General features: G+C 35.0%; 5 protein-coding genes across 6 annotated transcripts; 3 read left to right on the top strand and 2 right to left on the bottom strand.

The window, feature by feature from the left end:
• The first annotated feature begins 2898 nt into the window (after nt 1-2898).
• On the top strand, nt 2899-12108 carry LOC114735254 (beta-galactosidase 17-like). The gene is made up of 19 exons (XM_028922936.1): nt 2899-2903; nt 3455-3556; nt 4193-4388; nt 4652-4740; nt 6164-6244; nt 6631-6725; nt 7587-7657; nt 7864-7954; nt 8230-8347; nt 8428-8523; nt 8609-8657; nt 9614-9801; nt 9874-9945; nt 10161-10310; nt 10905-10955; nt 11053-11194; nt 11281-11426; nt 11559-11624; nt 11782-12108. Exons 2-19 carry the CDS (start codon nt 3461-3463, stop codon nt 11905-11907), a joined length of 1923 nt encoding a protein of 640 aa, XP_028778769.1. The 5' UTR covers nt 2899-2903; nt 3455-3460; the 3' UTR covers nt 11908-12108.
• A 289-nt stretch (nt 12109-12397) lies between these two features.
• Nucleotides 12398-14002, bottom strand: LOC114735251 (uncharacterized). The gene is made up of 2 exons (XM_028922933.1): nt 13791-14002; nt 12398-13023 (listed from the first exon to the last, which is right to left on the bottom strand). The coding sequence occupies exon 2, from the start codon at nt 13007-13009 to the stop codon at nt 12809-12811; it is 201 nt and encodes a 66-aa protein (XP_028778766.1). The 5' UTR covers nt 13010-13023; nt 13791-14002; the 3' UTR covers nt 12398-12808.
• Nucleotides 14003-15099: 1097 nt separating this feature from the next.
• Nucleotides 15100-17656, top strand: LOC114735253 (mediator of RNA polymerase II transcription subunit 9-like). 2 transcript variants are annotated; one of them, XM_028922934.1, is made up of 6 exons: nt 15103-15460; nt 15719-15781; nt 15932-16012; nt 16799-16857; nt 16950-17026; nt 17616-17656. In XM_028922934.1, exons 1-5 carry the CDS (start codon nt 15143-15145, stop codon nt 17005-17007), a joined length of 579 nt encoding a protein of 192 aa, XP_028778767.1. In that variant the 5' UTR covers nt 15103-15142; the 3' UTR covers nt 17008-17026; nt 17616-17656. The 2 variants fall into 2 exon arrangements, with proteins under 2 accessions (XP_028778768.1, XP_028778767.1); XM_028922935.1 differs by lacking the exon at nt 15932-16012 and having other exon boundaries at nt 15100-15460.
• Nucleotides 17657-20398: 2742 nt separating this feature from the next.
• On the top strand, nt 20399-22980 carry LOC114735241 (uncharacterized). Its single transcript, XM_028922921.1, has 2 exons — nt 20399-20682; nt 22848-22980. Exons 1-2 carry the CDS (start codon nt 20399-20401, stop codon nt 22978-22980), a joined length of 417 nt encoding a protein of 138 aa, XP_028778754.1.
• A 1042-nt stretch (nt 22981-24022) lies between these two features.
• LOC114735250 (putative pentatricopeptide repeat-containing protein At1g17630) lies at nt 24023-25862 on the bottom strand. The gene is given in 3 exon segments (XM_028922932.1): nt 24023-24137; nt 24140-24797; nt 24799-25862. Coding segments are annotated over 3 exon segments (1767 nt in total). The 5' UTR covers nt 25798-25862; the 3' UTR covers nt 24023-24027.
• Nucleotides 25863-27244: the final 1382 nt, after the last annotated feature.

Here is a 27244-nt window from a genome sequence, read left to right as displayed (position 1 = left end):
TTACTTATTTTTAAAAATGATTATATAGCTTTTTAAAATGAAAAAAAATATATAATTAACATATAATAATTAATAAGAGAAATATAAATTTTTTAAAAAATTGTTGTGCAATCTAATTTCAAAATGACTATCACTTGTTTGAAATAAGTTATAAATAGCTTTTTAATCATAATATACGAAATATAAAATAAGCATTTTTTTCTGGCTAGAAATTTTTTTATTAAATAGGTCCTTAACTTGGACATGATTAATTTTCCTTTTAATTCCAACACACTCGTTTTGTTCTCTTTCTCAGTCACTATATTTTAATTATTTCATTTAGCTTATTTGCATGCAATTATTATTATTATTTTTGCTCATAATGGTAAAAACATTGAACCTTTACCATCATTCTTTTCCATGTTTCATTGTTTTGTAAGTGATCCAAAAACAACATGCGAATATTTAATTACTAATTTGGCTAAAAAAATTTTAATTATTAACAAGCATCAAAAATAAAATTTAAACAACAAATACGGCCATCAGCAACCATGGAAGAAACTTTTCAGATGACCCTGTGGCTATTAAACATATTTTGAAAAATTCAGTGGACATTCACATCCACCAGCTTCTTAAGACATGTAAGATATCTACGATTTTTCTTAGGGGTGTTCATGTAGCCCGCTCGCTTGCTGTGCTCGCCTAAGCCCGCGAAAAAAAAGCTCTGCCTGGAAAAAATACAACCTGAAAAGAAATGGGTACTTTTAGATTGGGTATATCATGGGTAGGGTCGAGGATCGAGCAAGGTATGCTGCCCTGCTCGAAATGTATCTAATTATTTGTTATATTAATATTTATAAGATACTCTATATTTTAAGTTTTTAAACAATATTCTCTCCTTTTTTCATTTGCCCTAGCGTACCCATCGACTTCTCTCGCTCCTGGTCTCAAGTCTCAACTCTGAAGCTCAACACCTTAGCCACAAGCTCAAGGTGTGTTTGGGATCACAATGAAAGCCTCCAAACTGACTTCTCCACTAATAAAAGCTGAAAAAAGTAACTTTTTATTTAAAACATATGTTTGGATCTACTGTGGAGATAAATGAACTTATACCAGAAATGAACTTTTTTCCAAAAGCTCCTGCTTTCGGCTTCTCTGCTGTTGCTAGTCAAAAAAAGCTTCTCCACTACATATTTCGATGGGTGGAGCCCATGAGTGAGGGAGGAGAGAGAATGCATGATGTGAGTTTTTTTTTTCTCTTTTTAATTCAGCTAATTGGCTTTTAATATTAAAGAAATTATTTTTTGAATAATAAAATCATTTTTTAAAAAATAAATTTATTATTCTTTAAAAAATAACTATTTTTATTTTTATAATGTTAATTTTAATTTTTTTTGACATTTATCATATTATAAACATATAATATAAATATGTACTATTTAATAAAGTTTATATTCTTTTCAGTCATTTTATATCTAAATTTATTTTTTTATTAATCATCTAAATAATTTTTAACTTTTTAAACTGATTTTTTTACAAAAACTAATTCAAACATAAATCATATTATACTACCTAGATTTTTATTTAGTAAAAGTCAGATTAAAAAAAAAAACTAGCTTTCAAACACAGCGTCAGTCACTCTACTTCTCCAGCCGTCCGGCAACAACCAGTCAGCGATTCGCTCCTCGCTCCTCGTCTCCTTCCATCTCTCGTCTAGTCCGGCAGAGTCCGTCGTTCTCTCCGTCACTCATCCAGTCTGTTGCTCTCGCTGTCTTTCGTCCAGTCCATCGCTCTCACAGATAGAGAAGTGAGAACAACCAGTCCGTGTGTATTCTGGAAGAGTTATTGTGGTATTCTCAGTACTATGCGTTTTCTAGATTCAATTTTGATTTCAGTGCATAAAGACTGGAAATCTTTACTTGTGGCTTGCGGGTGTCTTTATTTTTTGAGTTTTGTGACTGGAAGTCGGAGGAATGCCGTCTCTTTTAAACGAAAGGTTGAGACTTGAGACTTCTTTTGTTTTAAAAAATAAATAAATAAATTTTAGTTTTCTTAGGTTCAGCTAGCAGTTTTTTAAATCAGCAGCCGTCCCCTAATTTTATATTTTATAATCGTGCAGTGTAGTATTTAATGATTCTGTAGCCTTTAAGCTAAGTTTTTAAATTAGATGCCTACAAGTGAAGGTTACAACTTAACGATATAGACATGGTTTGTCTTTGTTGAGAATGAATGCGAGTAGCCTAAGCGCTTAAGGCCTCAATTAGAATCTTGAGAGTTGTCTTGTTTGGATTATGGATGCTGTTTAATTACATATTTGTCAAGACTTGTCTTGGATGATTTCAACGTGTAGAAATGTAGAATTATGAAATATAATTTTCAGGTATAAATGAAATTTTTTTCAGATGTGATTTAGTTAGGACATCATCATTTGGGTAGGGAAACCCGCCCTGCCCAGTCCATTCATGCCCAGCCCAAAATGGTTAGGGCTTCTATAGGCAAGGCAGGGCGGCGGGCTGCAAAAACTTTGGGCTGGGCGGGGGTTGGGGGCCAGCCCTGCGCATGTGCACCCCTATCAGTAGGGATGGGCAAGTGACGGTTGAGGAATATGTGATCTTGGGGAGATAATTTTGTCTGACTAAATTTATTTATTTAGTTTTGGGTATACATAAAGAAAGTAGGATCCTTCTTCCCTACAGCATCGAGTGCCAAGTGCATTGGGTGAGAATTGGGTTGAAGAAGATTCACTCTACCAACTTCAGCTTCCAAAGTCCAAACTTTTTGCAATGGGGAGCAAAAGAAGCGCCAAGACAACTTCCTTGATCCTTGTCTTTGTCATAGCATTTTGTACCTCCGTCCCTGTTTTTGCTCGTCTTCCTTCTCCCTTCTCTCACCACCTTGGTAATCGTTCTGACCCCAAGAAGAATGTAAGCCTCGTTACCCTTTTACCTGATATATGTGTATTCTGTCATGAGCAAGCATGCTTGATCTTCAGTATTTCTGAAATTTAGTTTCTGGGCAGTGGGAAAGCAGGAAATGAACTTGCTATTGATGTGATCGTTGGAATCTAAAATGAATTTACCTTTTATTGAGCAAACCAGACCTGTTTGACTGACTGGGTTAGCATTTTACTTCTTCATGATTCTTGTTTATTGAGGTTCAGAACCTTCTTATAGAGGTTTTTTTTTTTTTTTTTTTTTTTTTAAATAAAAAAACCTCGTCAGTGACATAAAATTGTAAATGAGGTTTAAAGTTTATGCTATTACTCATTCATATCTATCTCCTGCAACTTTCTCCATCATCAAAAAACGACGAGCCATTCTCTCTTTTCAGCTGTGCTGCATCCGTTTCTTGAAAATTATTATCTCATTTCACATACGGCCTTCACATTGAGATAACTTTACTTGTATCTTTTCTTTGTTTTGAGTTGAATTTTATACCCTCTTGACCAAGTCCACTCTCCTGCAATTGTTATCAGGTCAGGATGAAGTTTGAGATCAGCAATGATATGTTTTGGAAAGATGGTCAACCCTTCCAGATCATTGGTGGTGACTTGCATTATTTTCGGGTGCTTCCCCAGGTATATATCTCATTGGCATCTCCCTGATTCATGAGAGAATGAGGATGTTTAGCACTGAGCACATCACAATTACTTCACAGTGAGTGGCTATCCGTTTGCTCCTCAGTGTAATGGAAGCCAATGTCCCTTGAAGTCATTTCTCACCTGAAACTACAATAGACATAGGTAGTAATATTGGAAATTGGGGGCATCCATCCATTTTGGTCCCAAGCTCATTCTTCCCTGGAGGTGTTGAAATGAGATTCTTATCTCTCTTCTTGTTCAAAATAAGGATAGAATGTAGATGCCTTCCTGTTGTATAAAACATAGTACTGCATTCAGTATTTTTCTCCACTGCAATAAGAGATACAACCATGCAGAAATAGGGATGACTTTATTTGAGATTTTGTTCTTGAAAATTTTATGATGGAAGAGTACTTGCATTGTAGCTTCTTATCAGACATAATCAATATAAAATGTAAGATTGAGTGAAGTGTGAACTATCATCATCTGTTGCAGTCATCCTCATTATGTGATGGTAGTGTGGATTTGATAGATGATTCTTGCCCAATCATTCTTTTCCATTTTGCAGTCAGTGAATTCTGTTATCCTCATGTGCTCTTATATGATGGTATCGTATATCTTTTATTTTTGCAGTACTGGGAAGATAGACTGTTAAAAGCCAAGGCATTGGGATTAAATACCATTCAGACATATGTTCCTTGGAATCTGCATGAACCGAAACCTGGAAAGCTTGATTTTGAGGGCATTGCCAACATTGAGGCATTCCTCAAACTTTGTCACAAACTTGATCTGCTTGTGATGCTTCGACCTGGACCTTACATATGTGCAGGTTAGCTGTAACTTTTAGGGCTGCAATTGTACTTTTCCTGTGATCTTTGAGCTTCTCTGGTTTACCAAAAGGAAATTTGCTGATTTGCATGCATATATTTATAATGATATTGCAGTTGGGTGTGCATGCCCTAACTAACTGTTGAACAGCATTTTGATTGAAATGAGAATCTCTACAAGTAGCTTAGCAATGAAGTACACTCACAAGTCATGACCTAGTTACTGTGCTAGTTTTGCTGAAACTTCAGTTTTGATTTATTTCAGAATGGGATTTAGGCGGTTTCCCTGCTTGGTTACTTGCTATGGATCCATCTCCAAAACTAAGATCATCTGATCCTACTTTTCTTAAACTGGTATGTTTTTGTTATATACGAATTCATGTTAGTTAATATTTCCTAGATTCAAATACTTTATATGCCCATTTCTTTCTTCATTTCATTGGTAAATTTGGAAGATGGAAACACGACTTTTTGATCCACCTTTCAAATTTATTTTACTACATGTCCTTCCTCATTTTCCTATGTTCTTTTAGTTGACAACTCTTACAACATCTAGTGTTGTTTTTCTATGTTTACACTTACAGTTTCTTGATGTCCATAAGATAATCTTGACACATGAGGAACGTTGAGCCTCTTTTTCCCATCATGCTATTGCTATTTATTCACCATATGAAAACTGTGCAGCATTTAAAGTAGCCTGAGGTTAACATGGCTTCTTCAAAGTTCCTTTAGGTTAACATCGCATGTTAGCATGCAATCTAGAAATAGATGAATTGGGGTAGATCAAGTTTTGGCAATTGATAAAATGAATGCAATTTTCATTTGGAATGTTGAATGCCATGCTGCTGGAGATGTTATTTGTGAATTGACACTTCCATCCCAAGACAATACTTGCCTGTTTTAGAGGTGGTGGTTAATCTGCATGTGTCTGGTTGGCGTGTGACTTCTGGATGAATATTTACACCTCTGTTTTTGTTAACCCAAAGTTCGAAAGCTTTGCTTGGGTGATATGCATCTTATCTTTGTCTATCAGGGGTTAATTTAATTGTGTGACTAAACGCAACCTGACCGGTGAAGACTTGAAATTCGTAATTAAACTAGCATATGGTTGGTTTGTCTAGTCTAGTTTAGTATGAATGTAGATATGATGATACAGAGGAGTATATGATGGAGAATGGGAAGAGAATTGTAGAATATTGTCAATTATTTGTAAATTATGGACTAAAATAAACATAGGAAATATAAAAATTAATTAATTAATTTTGAATTTATTTATCCCTTTCTTAATAATTCTTCTATCTTTTATTTTATCTTATTTTGAGCTATCTCTTGGCCTCTTTGTAAAGCCTTCAGTTATTAGGGTCAGGGGAGTCCTCTGCTGATCATTGAATAGATGTTTCTGATTCCGTGCGTCCTCCCCCTCTGTTTTTTATTTGCTACTGGTCCTGCATCAGTAAATGATTTGTTCCTTATAATATATATACCACCTTTTATCATTTAGCCTCAAAATATGGGAAGCGGTTAAACTACACAACTCCCAGGAGGGGGCATTGCACCACAACATTACATTTGGAAGGACCCCTACTTTTAGGGGCTCTGCATACAACCTTTACTGCCAGAAGTCTTGCTTGTTTAAACCATATATTAATAAACATTATAAAATTAAAAGGCGAACTTTATTTGTAGCCCAATTCCAATGATACCTCTTTATGGTCTTGTTGTGTACTCATGCTTGATTATTTCAGCTTGTTCTTCTCTTATAGTTCGATTTTTGAAGGTTGACGGATGGTGGAGCAACCTGCTTCCAAAATTAGTCCCTCTCCTTTATGACAATGGAGGCCCTATTATAATGGTTCAGGTATGTCTTTTTAAACTAGAGTTTCTTTACTGCATTCATCAGATAGCCGTTCGGCCCCAGGATTTTAAAAACAGAAAGCATTAAAAAATATACTGGTTACAGAAACAGAAAGTCTCTGTATTTTAGCCAGAAGTTTGAATAATTTCCTTTATGACTTTATTTTCTCTGAAGTTTTACTCATGGATACTCTACTATGCCAGCAACACAAGTGAACAATTGTTTGTTTACATGAGATATTAATTTTTTCATTATGAATTCCTTAACATTAGCATCCTTTTCCTATTGGACTTAAAGCTACAATAACTTTATCAAAGCTTTAAGGAATTCTTTTACTTTTGAGACTTATTGTCTTCTCTAGGAATCAACTAAAACATTGTTCTTCACAGATTGAAAATGAGTATGGTTCGTATGGAAATGACAAAGCATATCTTCATCACCTGGTCAATTTGGCTAGAGGTCATCTCGGGCATGATGTTATCTTGTAAGAGGTTTAATGTTTTTGAACTCTATTTTTCATAGTTATTTAACAGTAGCATCTGGATGGAATATAATGGGGATGTTATACAAGGAGGTTGCAATACTAATTTAGTCTTTATAATCTACTGCTCCAAATGCAAATGGGTAAGGTTTTCATCCAATTAACCAGTTGTTCTAAACAGAGTAAAGGTAGCCAGTCATCTTAGGTGAAAAGTAGAATGAAGAGATGAGAGAATTTATAGAGGTTGTGAAGCAGGAGAGACAAAATAGCAAGTAATAAAACTTAACAAAAATATTCAAAATTCCATCCATAGAATGTAATAATTCCATAATTAATGATAATTACTAAATTAAAAAATTGCATTGTAAATTCTTTGTTTCACTTGCCGTCACTTTTCGCAATTATACCCTTCAGACATTAATAGCTGCTTCCTTTTGTTGGAGTATTCAGTTCTAATTTGCTAGTAGTTTTTCTTTTGGCATCTTCGTTTTTAACGTATGTTAGAGAAATACATTTCAAGACATATTTGTTAGGTGATAATAAGAGTCATCTCTTGTCTCTATTGACACTGGCATAATGGTTCATGCATGGCTGTCTGTGGCTTGCAACCCTAGGCAGACTTCAAAAGGGGCTATTGGAAGGTTTTGACTTATGAGATGGTGTTCATTGTTTAATGGTAACATAGTGCTCAGAATAAGACATCATTAACAATCTTGCACCGGGTTGCAACTTTAAAAATAATCTAAAAGCTTGTTTCTTTGAAGCTTATCTCCAAGTATTTAATGGCTGCACTCAGGATCAAAATATATCTCTTCTGAATATTTATTTTTCTCCTCAACAAAACTGTATGTTCACTGTTTTCAGATACACTACAGATGGAGGATCTAGGGAACATCTTGAGAAAGGAACTATCCGTGGGGATGCTGTCTTTTCAGGTAAAAGTTCATATATCATAAAAGCTGTTACTTGCGAGATTTTATAGACATTTTTTCATTCATCTATCTACTGTTCCATTGTTTAGCCCCTGTCATCCTCTATCCACTGTTCCATTGTTTAGCTATTATCAGGCATATCAACTGATACTCACAGGATTTGCACTGGATATATTGCAAACAACCTAATATATATGCTCTCTCTGTAGCTGTTGACTTCGGTACTGGAGATGACCCTTGGCCTATATTCAAGCTTCAAAAGGAGTTCAATGCCCCTGGAAAATCACCACCACTCACAGCGTATGTGTGTTCTTATGGAATATTATTTAATTAAATTATGAAAGAAGGAGATAGGAGGGGAAGATGGGGGGAGAAGGAGAGAGAGGAAAAGAATAGATAGATAGGAATAGAGTGCACGTGTGTAGTAGAGAACCATATAGGCAATGGTCACTAACACCTAACAACCAAATGGCATGGACTAACTTACAGCAATAGCCCCTATAACTAAATATTTATGTTATTATGATATCATCTAATTTCCTGGATGCAAAATACTATGGTGCTTATCATATCAGTGAATTCTATACCGGATGGCTTACGCACTGGGGAGAGACCATTGCTGCAACTGATGCTGATTTGACAGCAGCCGCTCTTGAAAAAATTTTGCAAAAGAATGGTTCTGCAGTTCTCTATGTATGTCTCCACTTCCTTCTTTTAGCTGTTATCGATATGACATTTAAATGAAACTTTTTGGCATGGCTGTTTTAATTCAGATGGCACATGGCGGGACAAACTTTGGATTCTACAATGGAGCAAACACTGGTCAAGATGAGGCTGACTACAAGGCTGACATCACTTCTTATGATTATGTCAGAATTTTTTGGGCCCATCGATTCACATTCTATTGACTATTTTGTCTACATGTTATGATTTATATGCCTCGATCTTGTCCAGGATGCACCAATCAGGGAATCTGGAGATGTAAACAATGCAAAGTTCAATGGTGAGGATGCTAGTTCTCTACTTATTTTCAGGCTATCATTTATGCACTTTCATTAGTAAGCTAATTCTTTTTGTGATTGGATACCAAATGCAAATCCAAAGAATATGCTAAGGGAGCAATATTTATTGAATCAAATATAGGCTCGATGTCCAGGCGATTCTACCAGAATTTCTGGATTACAGCTATATTAATGTATCCGCAACTCAGGGCATTTAAAGAGGGTACATGCTTTTGTATTAGAAAGGACTCCCATTCCCCCATGTAGTTTAAGACTTACAGATATCATGAAACATTCCATTGTTACTTAGTACTTGTACATGGATCCGATTAGCCCTTGATGGGGGAAGCTGGGGTTAATTGGTAGTTTAAATATGTGGTAGGTTGTGTCAATGAATGTTGATCCTTTTAATTTTGCTCTCTGTTTTTTAGTAATTATCATCTAGTGAATGTGCGGTAACTGTGAGCAAATGCATATCGGCCATATGGCATCTATTGAAGGAAACTGAAATATCATGAATTAGATTTATGGGAAACTTTGCACTACAACAACTTAGTCCTTTGGTTCTATTTACAAGCCAGAGAAAAGGTTTTTCTTGGCCTTATTTATAAGTCTCATCATTAAATTCTTAACATGAATGTATTATTTAACTCTTCATTTATTATGTATAGGTTGTTATTTTCTTGGAAAGTGTATACATTAAATAAGGGCAAGGTCGGAAAATTGTTAAATTTTAAGGCAGAATTAATGGAGTTTTTTTGGTGCCAGTGAAATTGGAAAGTGACTTATAAATAGGACCAAAAGAGTATCTACTTTTGTGTGGGTTTAATATGATAATTTGCTAACACTTCCCCCATCCCCCCTAAACCAAAAAAAAAAAAAAACAAATCTAAGATTTTGCTATGCAAGGCATCATTCAGAAAATATACTAAATTTGGGCTTCTTGTATGTGTTTCAGCTCTTCGGAAAGTTATAGCGCAATATAGTGTAGCCCCTCTTCCATCAGTTCCCTCCGATAATGGAAAGGCAGGATATGGACCAATTCACTTGCAAAAAAAAGCTTTCTTGTTTGATATGTTTGATTTGGCCAATCCCACCAATGTGATTGAAGCTGAAAACCCGTTGTCAATGGAGTCTCTGGGCCAGGTATGTCATAGCTGTTCATAATGATGCAATTGTTAAAGGTATATTATATTAACTGAATTACCTTGCATCCAGATGTTCGGGTTTACGTTATACATGTCGAAATATGCGTCTAAAGGAGGCAGAAGCAATTTATTCATACCCAAGGTGCTGTTTATCTTCTTTTAGTAACTCTCAGTCTTTGTTCTCTAGCTATGTCTTTATTTTCATTCCTAAGAGACAATGCAACCAATGTTGGTTCCCAGGTAAAGGCTGCATTAGCATCCCTTTTCATGTTCTCTTCTTTTATGGATTACCCAAGAGCTAGATAGTTTACAGAATGTCTTATCTATACTTGTGTAAAGCTTATTACGAATGTGCAGGTGCATGACAGAGCTCAAGTATTTATTGCGTGTCCTTCCAAAGAAAGTGGTGCACAGCCAACTTATGTCGGTACCTTGGAAAGACAGCTGCATAACAACCTCACCCTTCCTGAAACTAAGTGTTCTTCTAACATCAATTTATATATACTGGTATCTGCCTCGTTTTCTTGATTATTTACTTTATTTTTGTACAAGGGAAACATTCTGGGGTTTTAGCTATATGTTCTAAGTTTAATTTACAACTTTTTTTTTTTTTTGGGGTTAAATCGAATTCTCTTGCTGGCATATGAATCCATTCTTTCAGAGTCAACTCCCTTTCATGGATTAAGGAAGTGGCGATGGATCATGATAGTTCTTTACACCTTTAACATAAGCTTGAATTTTCCTTCCACTAATAGATAATTACTGGAATTGGAGGAACTACCATTGATTTATATTTCTCGTAAATTAATGGATAAAACAAAAGCATAAACTCATTTAACATGCATTTTAGAGGTAAAACCCAATCCCACCCAAGCTTTGGCAGTCATTCAAGTAAATATTGTACTTTATAGCCCAGTCGCTTGAATATATAGTAATTCCTCAATGTATGATTATGGAAAGCAAAACATTGTAAAGATCAACATTTCAAGGACATATGTTTAAAGAGTGTATTTACTGCCATTGACATTGGTTTTTTGGTTGAACTACTGCCCTTGACGTTTTTGGAACTCAAATTAAATGTTTTTCTTCCCTTTTTTATAGGTTGAAAACATGGGTCATGTAAATTATGGTCCTTTCATCTTTGATAGAAAGGTAAGGTTATGTGAAGATAGCGCATTGAAAACTTTGATTGTTCTTGGATGATGTTTTTTCTTTTCTTGGCTGACCTTTATTCTCAACTTCTACACAGGGCATTTTGTCTTCTGTTTATCTTGATGGGGAAACTTTACATGGTTGGAAAATGCTCCCTATGCCTTTTCACAACCTGAATGAATTTCCAGCTTCCAATCCAATTACACAGGCTTCTTTTTCGACATTCAGTAAAATGTCTGGTAAGCACCAAGGTATTCATTTTTCTCAAGCTTCCCTTCTTAGGGTTGTAATATCAAATTTGTAACCAAGCCTATTCTTTTGGCAGAGAATACTTCACTTGTACCTGCTATCTATATTGGCCATTTCTCAGTTGATAACTCGAAACTCATCAAGGATACATTCCTGTCATTCAACAACTGGGGGAAAGGCATTGCATTTGTTAACGAATTTAATTTAGGGAGATATTGGCCGGTAAAAATAACTTCACTTTTATCTCTTGGGTGTATTTTGTTTGTGATTAGATTGCATGGCTATATAGTTTGTTCTCTATATTTATGATTGTTTTCCTCTTTAAGTATTAATATGTGTACGTCTTTCTAATAGTTGAGAGGACCTCAGTGCAACCTCTACGTTCCAGCTCCACTCCTTAAGGAAGGGGATAATACCCTGGTATGAGCTATTAATTATCTGTCTTTAGTATAGAGATGTTCACCATGGGTTAAATCATTTGAAACCAGAATTATTTTACGAATTAATTATTGAGTATTTTATTGAAATTCATCTGTCTTTCTTGTATGAAGTCTTATTTTTGTAAATTGATGCGCAGGTTATACTTGAGTTGGAATCTCCAAACCCTGAACTTGTGGTACACTCGGTCAATGAGCCAGACTTCACCTGTCGCTCAACCCTCAAGTCGAAGGAAAGAACCAACATGGGTCCCGAGTTGATGTGAGGGAATTATTTAGTTCGGATAAACAAATATCACGTTGGATAAGCTGGAGTTTTGTGCGTAATAAATGGAGGATATTATCATTGAAAAGGATACTAATTCTTCCATTGTTATATTGTTGCACACAATAGTATATATGATTATGAGCTCCTGAAACAACGGTGTAATATAATCTTCATATAATAACAACGTATATTTCTGATTGTTCTGGCCTACGAATATCACTTTGGATAAGCCTTCGTTTGTTTTCCATTTCACGGAGGCCAGTATCTTTGAAAAATATCTCCATTCTTCCATTCTTTTGCCGTTGCATACAGTAGTAATATTTATGAACTCATGAACCTATCCTGAAATACAATTGCTGCTTACCATTAACCTGGAATTCATCACAGTTTGAATGAGAAAAAGCAAAAAAGTGGCTTGTTTCCCCATGTTGGCAACGAAACTGACTTCACAACAATGCATAAGATAATTTCCTTAGGCCAACCAATCGTACGTATCAATACAATGATCCCATACAAACACTAATGAAGACATAAAAGCAGCAAAGTGAATTACATTCTGCATGCACTGAGGACATGTGTCGAACAAAGCCTTTTAATTGCTCAATATTTTTTTTGATACATGACGGGCAGAAAATTAAAAATAAGATCTCCTGCTGCCCTTACTACTTTCAGATGTTTCTAAATTGGAAAACAATCTAACACCTGAATTTCTTAGAGCAAGAAAACAATGTTCCCTCTAAGTGCTTATTACATCACTACCTATCAGGACTACAATTGCAAATACGTACAACACATCATCTCTGTTCCCAGGAAAATCTGGGAATAGGCAACTAAGCTACATAATGTTTCCATCAGACAAAACATCAGGTCCTGCCAAAAGAGAGACAAAATTGTAGATATCATTTGGCAGTGCTTTGAGAAGCATCTTTCTGGTCCTGTTTTGATCCTGCCATAGCTGTAGTTGCTGCGGCAGTCATGGCAGCCGCGGCTGCACCCATCTTAGCTCCCCCTGCAGCCTTCATTGCCCCAGCTATTTTTGCAAAAGCTGCTACGCCTCCTACAAGTATCGCCCTCAATGCAACAGTTGGTTTTACCGCCATACCTCCAAGACTACCTGCAATTTCGAAAAAGACTCATCAAACGAATCCAAACCATCTGAATGCAACACATCCATCACCATTTCCTACAAGCAGGAGCATCGACAATCTAATAGCACTGGGACAGCCCTTTAGTGCTTAAATTGTTGAAAAATTCTAAAATAGGCTCAGGTTGAAAGATGAGGGGGAACCAAATATATTCTCTTAAATTCTGGATTTATTATTCAACCCTAAAAAGAAAGCAATCGCTCGTAATAATCGTATTTTGGCAAAGGTAACGAGATTCACCCCCCCCCCCACCCCAACCAAAAAAAAAACCCAAAAAGGAAAAAATGATAACGAAAAATCATGCGGCTCCCTAGAAAAGAGTCAGAACTCGAATAACCCTTCATAAATCTACCAACATCATGTCTGTAGCTTTTGCTTATCATTTAGCATTAAGTAAAGAATCGAGCAGCTCAAACTGTTCCTCCTGACCGCAGTAAAGATTAATGGCACCCAGATGTACATACGTAGTTTTCAGGTTTTACCTCTCAAACGAACAGAATCATCAGGAAACTTCACAAGATAGACAAAGCTTGGAATGGAAAAAACAAATTTTCCCCAATGCATATGTTTATCATGATTAAATTCTCAAACAAATAATTTATTGTCTTCATTTCCTTCGATTCTTAGCTTAAGAATGCGGCAATTCTCACAGGGGCAAAAAAGATAAGTAAAGAAATCTAAGGTGGGCATTTTACACAGATGTTCAGTTTCAGAATTCAGAAGCGAAAAAGCATACCAAATTCAACACGAAAAGTGCAGCAGAACAGGACAGAAAACGGAAATAAAACCGGGAACGCGGCCTAAAAAGGATATTTATCAACGATCCAAGGTCGGTGCTTATGTAACTAAATTGGAACTTGGAAGGGCGGATGAGACAGGAAGCCGCGAATTTAAGGCACGCCGATCTTTCTTTCTTTCTCGGAGGGAAAAATAAGGTCAGCAGTTGTCCACGGACCGGACGTTAAGCGACTGCGGCAGCTCACGACGTCGTTTAATTGTCTCCTCCCTGGCATAACTCTTTTAATCAATTATAAATTATACTTCTGTTTTTATATAAAAATTAACTAATTAATTTAAATAGATTTAAAAAAATAATCAAACTAGTTATTTTTTAAAATTATTCTTATTAATTAATAGTAAATTAGATTATATAATTTGAAAAAAAATTACTATTCCGGTTCTTAATATAAAAGTCAATTGGCTAATTTAAATAGATTAAGAAAATTAATTAAGTTAGTTATTTATAATAAATATGTGTTTTTTAAAAATATTTTTACTAATCAAGTGTATTAGTTAAAATTACTATTATTACAAGAACTATCTTTAAAAAAAATAAATATAAAAAATAAAATAGATTGTATTCTTATATTTAGAATGAAAATCTTACAGTCATATTCTTAAAAAATCCCTCTTGCATCTTATTTTTAATTAGTGCAATCTTTATGTTCCGCTATGCATAAGACTACTGAAAAAAGAGCTGCTAACCATTAAAAATAAATTGCATATGGATTTTAAAACAAATTTTAGGTATTTTTAAATAACATTTTCTAAAAAAGATTGCTACCTCCGCTTTTCGATTTTTAATATAATAGCTCATTTAATTTTTATTTTAGTTCTAAATATAATATTCTAATCTATTTTGTTTCTTATGCTTATCTATTTTTTTAAAGATAGTTTTTACAATAATAGTAGTTCTAATCAATACACTTAATTAACAAACATATTTTTAAAAAAACAACACATATTTACTATGAATAATTAACATAACTGGTTTTTTTTTTAACCTATTCAAATTATTTAACTAATTTTTATATTATATTAAGAATGAGAAATAGTATTTTTTTAAATTATTCAGCTAACTTTTATATTATATTAAGAATAAAAAATATTTTTTTAAATATAAAACTCTTTTTATAATATAATTTATATTATAAAAAGATTCGAATCGAGTAAGAATTTTTAAATTATATGATTTAATTTACCAGTGTTAAAGGGATCTGATGATCTCGTTCCGTCTTCCTGTCAGCGATAGAAAAGAAGCGTTTTTTGTTTTCCCTCCGATACGCAGCTTGAGAGGGAGAAGGCAAAATGGATTACAGCGGAGGAAACTGGACTATGATCCCCACGCACAGCTCCAACCTTACGCAATCCAATCAGGATCCTCTCTTTCTTCATCAACAACAACACCAATTTCTGCAGCAGCAGCAGCAACAAACGTTTCAAGCTCAAACCCCGCAATCTCCATTTCAACAGCCGCAGCAAAACCTCTATCAACAGCAACATCAACCGCAGCGTCTTCTCCAACAACATCAACAACAGCCGCTATTGCAGCAACAACCCCAGCCACAACCTCAACCGCAGCAGAATCCTCATCAGTCCTTAGCTTCTCACTTTCACCTCTTGCATGTTAGCTTTCGCAACCCTAATTTCCGTAATTTTATCTAGCACGCTTTCAATTTTCATTCAGATGGGACACGTCAATTAGGAACCCAAAATTCACGGAATTAGTTTAAATGGTTTAAACGAATGAGGAGATGTATGCGGAGGACTATTAGTATTTTGACAGTGAACTTATTTTTGAAAGATAGCAATGTGATTTTTCTTTTTTGGTTATCGTGTTTTTGTTGTTGACCTCTATGATGGTTTTCTTTGTTATGGGCATAGTTGATGGAGAATTTGGCAGAGGTTGTCGAACATGGAAATAGGGATCAGCAATCAGATGCATTGGTATGATTCTCTCTCTTCCTCCCTCTCATTTTTGTTGGTTTCAGCATTTGCTATCGAATTTGACTTTGGATTATCAAATATCAGCCTTTACGGGATGTTTTGTAACTATTATCAATGACTTTTTTTTTTTTTAAATGAAATTAATGGAAGATTAATGAGTTGAGCAGCCATTTCGAGAGGTGCCAGCAGTTGTTAGACTCCATTTCAGGCTCCATTAGCACCAAGGCTATGGTAATTAACCTCTCTCTATATATACACGTCTCTAGTTTGCTTTTACCTTGATTTTTAATAACATACTACCTCTGATCCTTAATATAAGACCCCGTTTGACTTTTAGTTTGGTCTTAATTATAAGATCCCAATCCATTTTGTCTCTCATATTTATGTATTTTTTCCTAAGATAGTCCTTCTAATAATGATAGTTCTAACCAATACACTTAATTAGTAAGGATATTTTAGGAATGACAACACTTATTTGTTATAAATAACTAACTTAACTTACTTCCTTAATCTCCTCAAATTAGTCAATTGGGTCTTATAATTAGGACCAGAGGTAGTATTTCTTCCTGTTTTGCCCTGCTTTTGTGTATGTTTACTATGAAGGAAAAATGAGTATTAGTTGAGCCCTTGAACTAAAAAGAAACCGTTTCAACATTGCGCAGAGACCGGCTGGTTATGCAACTGGCCTATAAAGGATGGTTATTAAACGAGTTCATCTTTCTGTGGAATAATATGTAGTAGTTTTATGCAGCACAGATCATTGGGTTTGAGATTCCCCTTTTCATTTTTATAATACTGCCCTGCCGACAGGTCATGATGAGCAGATTCCATGCTGAATTTGGGGAAAAGAAAAAAAGAAAAAAGAGGGGGGGGGTTTTTTTTGGGGGGGGGGGGAGAAAATTCCTGTCTAAATACGGCTGTTAAAATCAACAGAAGGTTTAAATCTTCAGCTAATATTTTTTAGTCAGTGGAATTATTCTTGATCTAAAATTAGGACTTTCTGCATGCTTAACACAGACAGTTGAGGGACAGAAGAAGAAGCTAGAGGAAAGTGAGCAATTGCTAAATCAGCGAAGGTTAGTAGTAGTAGTAGTTGTTTCATACATCTTTGTTTGCTTGAGATTCTATAAACTAAATACATGCCTCCCCCTTTTTTTTTGACATGCAGAGACTTGATTGCTAATTACCGGAAGTCTGTGGAAGAGCTTGTTAAATCTGAGCCATAAGTTCCAGTCAATCAAATGTGTAAGGAAATTTACATTAGGCTATATCTCGGTAGATTAATGGTTATTCTCTTTTTATCAGCAGCAAAGATGCAAATTATTTTGAAGTTGAGATTGACTAGAAACATGTACAGTCATCTTTATTCATATGGAAGCGTAATACTTGATATATTCGAAATGAAATGCCAGTGAAGATGATTAAGTGTAGGCTTAGGGGACTTCACAGCATTTTCCCTAGCCAAACTAAGGAGACGCGATTATAAATGCAGCTTTATTCGTCCATGCGTCATTCAAGCATGTTAGTTAACTATATTTGCATCCATTTGTGGTTTAGAGTGGGTTAGTGTGAAGCTAGAAATGAAATTAATTAATTTTTAATCCCCTTTCACAAGTACAGGAGTTGTCTGTTATAGAAAACAAGAGCCCTTGAGTTCCAAAAGGCTATTTGCTTATTAGTTCAAAACTAAACCGAGATATTGTTTTTGCTTTTTATTTCTTCTGGTTGTTCCTCTTTACCCCCCTGATACGCTGATTTCATCAATAACAAAAAGAAAGTTGAGTCCCTGTAAGTTTCTTTATTTAACTTCAAAGTTCAAACACGTGTAATGCAGGGCTCTCTATCATCAATATCTGGATATTACGGTTCTGAAGGAAAAATCAGAAGTTTTGATAAATAGGTTGTCGGAAATGTGGAGGCAACTGGTAACTGGGAGCTAAAATTTCTATATTTAGCTCCTCACAAGTATAGTTTCTTTATTGATTATTGATGTTTCTTCTCTGTAACAGTCCCCATTGTTATTGGGTGAACCTTGTTATTTAATGTCGTTGAAGGTTCTGTAAATGGTAGAACATGCCTTTTAGATTTCTGATTTCTGAGTTCAGCTCTAAACTGCAGCTTTTCATATGACGTAAAAATCTGCCAGAGGATGTCCTTATTCGACGCTTTATTAAACACCGTTTACAAGATCAACAATTGAAAGTCTTGAGGGGGAAAATGAGAGAGAGAAAAAACATGAGAGTACAAAACAATTTACAACAATTGCATGGAATGTTTTGAAGTTGATCCGCATGCTAGATCACTAGCTAGTTTTATCCCCGCTTTTTAATTAATTATTATTATTAGTAAAAATAATCAAGATAATAACGTGATTTTTTTTATTTGATAAGGGTGTTCCTTTTGAGACCTAGAATGCAAAAAAAATTTATTTCTCCCAACAAGTGTGATTTTTAGTTACAGGATAAAAATCAAAGGACTCCGATTATTTTTTTTGGGAAAGTAAAATTTATGAAAATATCATTCTTAATTTTGGATTTGATATTTTAAAAATTGAGTTGTTCACAGCTGAACTGGTGGACCATAATTTTGAACTTTTTAAAAAAAATGATATAAAGGAGTATTTATAATAAATATAAATATGAAGGCTAACAGTCAGATAAAGTATTTCTATGAAACAATAAATCTCTATGAATAAGGAAGTTGGAGTACATCGAATATCATAATCATAAATTATTGTAAATGCAAAAGTTTAATTTCTACAAACCAGAAGGAAAAATTTGTTTCTATGCCCAACCAATTTGATTTTTAGTATCACTTGGAATGCAACCATGACACGTTCACCGATTTTTCTGTTACAAACCAAAGTTTGTTTTGATTTTCTTAGCCATGCCAAATTTTAAATTATTACTTTCTTAATAATCTATTTTAAAATAAATTAATTTTAAAAACTTTTATAAGTAAAATATATTATGTATTATAAAAAATGATTAAAATGTATATTTAGTACTTTATCTTTATATAAAATTTTAATTCGATTTACTTTATTTGAAGAAATAAAAACTTCTTGAAAAAAGCTTTTGATTTTACTTGGTTTAGTGCCTGTTTGATTAAGTGATGAGAGTTCAAATAAGTCTATTTGAATCTAAATAAGTGATTATAAAGCATATTTATCCTGTTTAGATAATTTTTATGAAACTTGATGAATTGTGATTTTACTTTTTCACTGTACTCTTAAAATAAACATTAAGGAGTAGCTTTTGCGTTTGAAGAATTCCGATCAATTTTTATCAACTGAATTTTCTCCAATCTATCCTCCCACACTCTCCCAAAAATCTCTTCCCAAATAATTATATTTAATAATATTTATTAAATTCATGTCTTTTTGGTAATTATATATCTATAAGTGATTTTAATAAATGAAAACCAAACAAAATCACAATTCTTAGAGTGACTTATAAAAAAATATATAAAAACAAAAATCAACATTAACTAACATCATTTATAGTCAATATCACTTATAAAATTTATGATTATTTAAAATTACACTTGTTGATAGCTAATCCAAATGGGCACTTAAAGAATAATATCCATGGCTCCTTTATAATTAAACCTCATAACTTACAAATACATATATCATTAAAAATTATTATATTTTGGTAAGAGATAACTAAAATATTAAATAAGTAAGATTTTAATAAACTTGTTTCAAAATTCAAGTTTCCATAGAACAGTTGAACTAAGCAGCCACTTATATGTTCTAATAACTAACTAATTACTCATCTCCCTCTAAAAGACTTGTAACTAAATTTCACCCAATTTTAAAAAGTGACAAAGAAAGAAAATACTATTTATAACTACAGCCAATCACACAAAGTAAATCAGTTGATAATATAAATATTTTTATTTTATAATTTAAAAAATAAAGAAGATCTCCATCTCCTATAACCCCCATAATATATCTATCTGTGTCTCACTCTCACCTCCTGGCATTTCTCTGAATCTCTCATTTCTACAAACCCTAGTTTTTGTTGAACAAAGCCCAGAAATTTCAGGAGATCTCTTACCCTCCAAACCTCCTCCTGTTTCCTCGTCCCCAGCCTTTCCCGGCGGAGACGCTTTCTCTTTCTTCCTTTTCCTTAATTCCACATTGCCATGAACAACGTTAACAACAACAACAACAACCAGGCTTGTGCTGCTTGTAAGTACCATCGTAAGAAATGCGCTCCTGACTGTATTCTCGCACCTTATTTTCCTCACGATCGCCAACGTCAATTCCTTAACGCCCATAAATTGTTCGGTGTCAAAAAGATCACCAATATCATCAGACACCTCAACCCCCACGATAAAGACCAAGCCATGCGAACCATCATCTTCCAATCTGACATGCGAGCTAACGACCCCGTCGGAGGTTGCTACAGATACATTCAAGAGCTTCAAGCTCAGATCAAATACCACCAGGCCGAGCTTGAGCTTGTTCTTCAACAGCTCGCTCTTTATCGATCCCAACCTCACCTTCATCATCATGATCACTTAAATCTTTATAATAACAACCCTATTGCACCAGTAGTACCTCATCCCACTCATTATCAATACCTTCAACAAGAACCGCCGTACATGATGGTTCATCCGCAGGAACAACATCATCAGATTCAGAATAGTGATGTATGTTTGCAGGAGGATGTTAGTGGTTGTTGGGGAGTGCAGGATTCTGGGTGCCTGTCGTCTTTATCGTTACAGAACAAGAATAATGTCGGGGACGATATGAGTGCTGATGGTTATATGGGCGATGAGTTATATAATGATCAAAAGTCTTCGTCAACGTCTATGCTTGACATTCATTATGGTGATGATGAGAGGAATAATGAAATCGGTTTTGAACCTGAAGAATTAGTGGATCGCAGGTGTGTCTTTATTATAATCATCAACATTCTTTATGTAGGAATGTCTTCTCTTCATTTATTATTATTATGCTCGCCGCAAGTAGTTCTGCAATCATCTGAAAGTGTCCTGCAATTTCTGTTGCATGTCTGCATAATTTAGTCTTTTGTTAAATATCATTTTCAACGTTGATATATAATTTGATCTGCAAAACAACCCGGGGTCTTAGTATGGGTTTGGGGCCTGTTTCCCCTTTAATATAAATGAGCAGGCGTGAGCCCAAAAGAACTCATCAGTTAGATAATCGAATCTAAGTAAGACCATAACAATAATAATTTGTGTATCATTAATACTTCGCATTCAAGAGGCAGATCCAATAAAACATTTGAATGGATATCCAGATTATGAGCATAAGAAATTCTCCAATTTCGCCTACCATCATTTTTTCGATGGTATTAGGATAGTATGTAGCCCACCATCGTGTGATTAATTGAACCATATATAACCTATTCAGTGTCTAGTTTTCTCCATTTCTCATGTGATCATCGTCAGCTTGATTTATTCTTCTCTTCCCTAGCATGCCTTTAAGTACAGTTTATGTGGATAAAAACAAAATATACCTTTCTTTAATTTGTTATCCTCTCCATTAAAAACTTTGCAACATCTGTTCTTCTAATAAAGCATCCAGTAAGTCTGAGCATGAACTCTTTGCCAAGATAACCCCACTTTAGCCTTTGCATGCCATATAAGTGTTTGGGAGTTTTATTTTGGAATGAAAACGAGTGGCACGGCAAAAATGTGTCAAGCTAGTATATTATTTAGGTGAAATGTTTGCTTTAAATAGGGTGGAATAATGTCAAGAAATATGATGAAATAGCTGAGCTTTTCTTTCTACCAGATGAATTTTTTAGTTTAATTTATATTCTTTTCAATTCCCTTCTCTAGATTAGCTTTTCTTTTAGTGGTCTACCCTTGATGATTAATGAGATATATACATGCAATTTTGAAGCTTCAAACGCTCTTCCTTATATATGTACAAGCGGTGTAATGTCTGGTTTATTTAGTTCATTAATTGTTACAATAATTAGGTTGTGATTTTCGAGAATTATATTAGCGTAACATGTGCATCTACGTACATTCAAGTCATACTTATTTTGGGCTATATTAGCTCATGTTGTTAATTTTCCGTTGATATGTTTGAGCATTATTTCAAAATAAGCATCATGTAGCGTAATTCATTAAATTAAAGTTAAAAAAAAAAGAAACAAAAAGCAAAGGTTGGTTTGGAAATGCATTAAATATAAGTTGGGGGGGGTATATATAATCCCATAAAGTTGTAATTTTGTTTCTTGAAGATCTAAAATTGAATATGATGTGCTTTACAATAGTAATAAAAAAAATAGTAAAGTTTGTTTGAGAGTTTAGACCTGATAAACTCTCTTCGTGGAGGATCCTATACTTGTTATTGACAACGTTGATTCAACCAAAAACTGATGAACTGGTGCAAATAAAACCAGTTCACCATTATACTGCAAAACTAGTGATTTTGAACAGCCTCGTTGGCCAAAAAGAAAGTTCAAAAAGAAAGAAAGAAAGAAAGAAACAGTCACTTATTTGACCAATTCCAAGTGGCTGTTGGTGCAAAGTGGCATTATCATTTCCATAAATCTTTTCTTCCCATAACATTATATGAGAATTATTCTTATACAAAATATAAATAAGTATGGATTTACTTGATGAGTACCGTGATGATGAAGTATCTTGTATGGATTTGAATGTTAAGTAGTGAAATTTATTATTAAGTTTTTTAATCTGCATTATATTTTAACATTCGAATTAAACATACATTAATTTAGTTACTACATGTTCAATGACTGCATCTAGATTTCTAAACATTAGCACTGTGTACTTGAATGTTTTCATTTTGAAAAAATAACTAAACTTTTATACAAGATAGATTTGCAATAGTTTTTATTAATAAATTATTAGATTCAGAGGGCAGTGCATCAAAAAAATTACACGTCAAATTTATTATTTACAAAATTCGACAAATGCTGAAAGCTAAAAGCTAAGCATCGAAGCAGATAATAATAAGAACTAGTGACATGCTTGTTTTCTGAATTTTTTGCCAAATTTGTTATTGTTGCATAATTCTAACGTAAAGAAGTTGTTGGACCGAAATATGCAGTGAAGAAGAAGGGGTTTTGTTCAAGATAGAAAATTCAGTATTAAAAGCAGAGGCTGATTGCATTCAACAAGATCAAGATCATGATCTCAAAGGTGCTGCAACTTTGTTCACTCTCACAAATTGTACTACCTGACAACTTAGTGCTTGTTTGAATCACAATCAGAATCTCCAAAAGTACTTATTCACGAAACTTGAGACAAGACTCATTTTACATACTTATCTCGGAAACACCATATTTCAAGTCTCAATTTTGCAGCAATCCTTTTTCTTCTACTTCTAAGATAGGAAGCAACAATGCTTCTGGGCGGCTATAGTTACCACTTCCTGTAGAGAAACTCTTGTTCATTTTTTATAGAATAAATAACAGTGTGCCCTCCTTCACTACTCATTCTTCAAAGGCTATTGGAGTTTTTGTTAGGCCTGGAGAAAACTATTCGTCAAGTATAAGAAACTAGCTAACTGATGCGTACTTAATTCTCACAGAAAGGTTTTTATCTATTTTTCTCAGAAAAATTGAATATGTTTCTGGACTGGCAAATTATCAGCCTAAAGGCATAAATACTTCTATCGAATCAGAATATTGCTTTTCAGAGAACTACAAGGTAATCTAAAATGTAAGCGACTGTAGAAATAAAAACCCAGCCAATCCATGGCATTCAAACCAGCATCAAGATATCTGCAAGTGTTTGCCCCAGTAAAAATCCAGGCAGTTGAGAAAGAACAGAAAGCGCTAGGTATTAGAAGAACACAGACACACACACACACGGCCTTTATGGCAAAAGCGTACAATTGGTAAACTAAACCATCTCCCTGTCTGGTTTCAATATCAGCGGAGGGCGGAGGCATAAAACACACGAGATAATGTGAAGGAGATGCTCTTCAAACACCTTCAACGAACCTCTAGCCCTAAGAATTCCCTTCCTTTTGACATTCAATAAAGCATCTCATAAGCTACTAAGAATTGATCTCATCTGCCAATGTAAAATTCCCCAGGTGTTGCTCCAAAGTTCTGTGTCTTATTTTCTTAGGATGACGTTTCAATTTGCATGAAAATAATAAAAACAGCCGCTTTCTTCTTGGATAGAACTAGCAGGGCTAGTATTTTCCCAAAACATCATATTCTAAAGTGAACTGTTTGTGCCAGCAAGAGAAAGCCATAGGATAAAATAAACCTAGTCTCTCAGTTTGCAACAACCAAGAGGTTTGACTCCTCATCATCAATGCATTGTTGATTAAGCACATGATTGGATGCGCAAATTTCACTCTCCATTTGAAGTGCCAATTCCTCAGCATCCTATAAACTTCTTCCAGTCCAGACTGGACAACATTCCCTGCTGAGAATGTGTAAACTTTCTTTTTCACCTCTATCAAACTCTGACCAGGAAATTTCTTCAAGCCCCTTGACTTCACTGAGATCCTAACCCTAGCAGAATCCTCCCATCTTCCACTTGCAGCATAAATATTTGACAGCAGCATGTAACTTCCAGTTACTTCTGAATTCAGACTCAGAATATATGATTCCGCGTCTTCTGCAATGTCTATATCCCTGTGCATTCTGCATGCATTTAGAAGAGCTCCCCAAATACACTCATTAGGCTCTATTGGCATGCTTCTAACGATATCACTTGCCTCTCGCAAAAGTCCAGCACGGCCAAGAAGATCAACCATACATGCATAGTGCTCTATCAGAGTTTCAACTTTAAATTCTTTAACCATCCTGTCAAAAAGCTTGCGGCCCTCCTCGACAAGTCCTGCATGACTGCATGCAGAAAGAACAACAACAAAAGTGACATTGTCTGGCTTGATTCCAGACTTAATCATCTCATCAAAAGTTCTTAATGCATTCTCGCCAAGCCCATGCATACCAAAGCCACCAATTAATGAATTCCAAGAGACTAAGTCTCTACCCTTCATGTTATCGAACACCAAATGCCCTTCCTCGAAACCCCACACACTTCATATACATATTAATCAAGCCATTTACTACCAAAATATTATCATCCATCAGAACCCTAACAGCATAACCATGGATTTCCCTGCCAAGGTTCAGAGCTGCTAACTCTGCACAAGCTGATAAAATGCTGGAGATTGTCACACAATTGGCCATTACTTTGGCCTGCTGCATTCTTCTAAAAAGCTCAAGGGATTCCTCAATACGCCCTTTTGAAGCAAAACCACCAATAACAGCACCCCAACTTATGACATTAGGTCTAACTGGAGGATGACCATCTGACTTCTCCAGCTGCAAAAATACTGACAGTGCCTCATCACATAATCCACATTCAGCATATGATGATATCAAAGCATTCCAACTTACTATATTCTTGCTCGTTATTTCAGAAAATAGCTTATGTGCATCCAGAAGCTCATGCTTCCCATAAGCGCCTATCAATGCATTTTTCACAAACAAATAATTTTCATATCCACCCTTTACAATATAGCTATGTAGTTCTTTGCTCCTGTCAATTGAAGCCATATCAGCACACACGGATAAGACTACAGCTAGGGCTTCAGCACTGATTTCAGTTCCCCTCATATTCAATGCCTTAAACAACCTCAGTGTTTCATCATAAAGGCCACATCTAGCATGGCTTGACAACAGTGATGTCCATGTCACAGAATTTGGTTGAAATCCCTCCAACTCCATTTGCTTAAAGGTCTTACAAGCACCACGAGGATCATGGTTCGAAGCATAACCAGAAACCATCATATTCCATGAAACTTGGCTTTTGACAACCATTCTATCAAATAATTGGGAGGAATCAACCATTTGCCCAAGCTTCCCATACATATTCAACAGTTCATTCACAACATGAAGATTATTCTGGAAACCCATTTGCAAAGCATGACAGTGAACAATCTTGCACAGAGTGGGGGTGAGCACATTCGAACAAGCCCTTATTATCAGAGGAAAAGTGAACCCATCAGGCCAAAATCCAAGCTTTCGCATCTTAGCATAAAGTTTAAGTGCATAATCATAATACCCATGAGAGACATTGGCTCTAAGAATTGAATTCCACAAAGCAGATTTTCAAGACCTTCAACTTGGACCGCATCAAATACTTTGCGAGCATCTCTGACAAACCCAAAAGATGCATAAACAGTTATGAGTTTGGCGGCCAAGAAGGCCGACTGATGAGCACCAGAACAAGAAGTTGAGTGTGAACTTGTTGAGATGCTGGACTGTAAGGCATCGGTGAACAATGACATCAAAGAAATCAAGGAGTTCATTGCTGGTAATGCAGATTTGATATGATGGCTGTGGGCTATGGAAATGGGTGTGGGCTACGTAGTTAGAGCAACCAAGCTTATGCAGCAAGCTGAAAGACTTCACTGGGTAACGCAAAGATATAGATATGAGGCGGTCATAGGCAGCATTTAGCATGAAGTCTCATAGTTATGACAAGATTAAGGATTTATTAACCAAATCTTTGGCACCCGACTGACAAATTCAAACTCATCTTGCCCTTCTTCTTTGAATGAAGATGATAGCCAAAGGAAAACACTATCTTGCCTACAATAAGATACAAATCATTCATGTCAATGAACTCACTCCAATGGTCATAGTTAGAACCAAAGAAAATTTATTATCAAATTACTTCCCTATATCCCTCTATATAAACACCTTTGCAACTGAAAGTTATAACAACCCCATGGAAGGTTGTCTTCATTAACTACTCTACAATAGTTGCTGCTTCTACTGGTCATTCATGCATATTCAGTACTTATTCTAATTAGCTACCACTTTTCCCCAGTATGAGGTCCAAATAATTTCAGTGTAGTTATTTCTGTCACATGATGGACCGTTCAATAAAAGGTGCCGAAGTTCTTGAACACATAGCCAATCTTGAAAAGGACCAACATCTGACTAGAGTATATGATTTTAAATTTAATACTTCACTGAATAGAAAATTTTTCTACATACTGAAAGGTTTCAACTATAGAAAATACAATATTATTGCTATTCACATAAAGGCTATTCTGACTCACCCATTACTGCGTTTACCAACTATTAAAATCCTTTTGGCCATAGAATTGCAGAGCGACAATTCTTTCGCATATTAAAATCCAATCATATCAAAACTAATCACCCTTAGAGAATACGAGCCCTGCTACTATCAAATTATCAAAATCTCAACTTCTGCTCATGAGTTGATATCACGGCATTATCGACCTTATATTCGGATAACTGAGTGCAAAGTCCACACCCAGGAAAAAACTAAAATAAAGATAGATTAATGCTTCGCAGAATCCCATTCACTAATTCAAGCAAACCAACAAGTGCTGTGTTCATCACCAGATAAGAAGCGAACCAAAAGCTAAATAAATATTATCTTCTATTGGCATGGACTATTACCCCAATATGTAATCAGCCAAATGAATTCGCAGGACTGCCG

This window comes from Neltuma alba, unplaced genomic scaffold (genome assembly GCF_004799145.2).
Source record: "Neltuma alba isolate B1F8T4 unplaced genomic scaffold, ASM479914v2 tig00013192_pilon, whole genome shotgun sequence".
In the NCBI taxonomy this organism is placed as follows: Eukaryota; Viridiplantae; Streptophyta; class Magnoliopsida; order Fabales; family Fabaceae; genus Neltuma; species Neltuma alba.
Note: the sequence above shows the minus strand (reverse complement) of the source record. Positions and strands in the feature narration are given on the sequence as shown.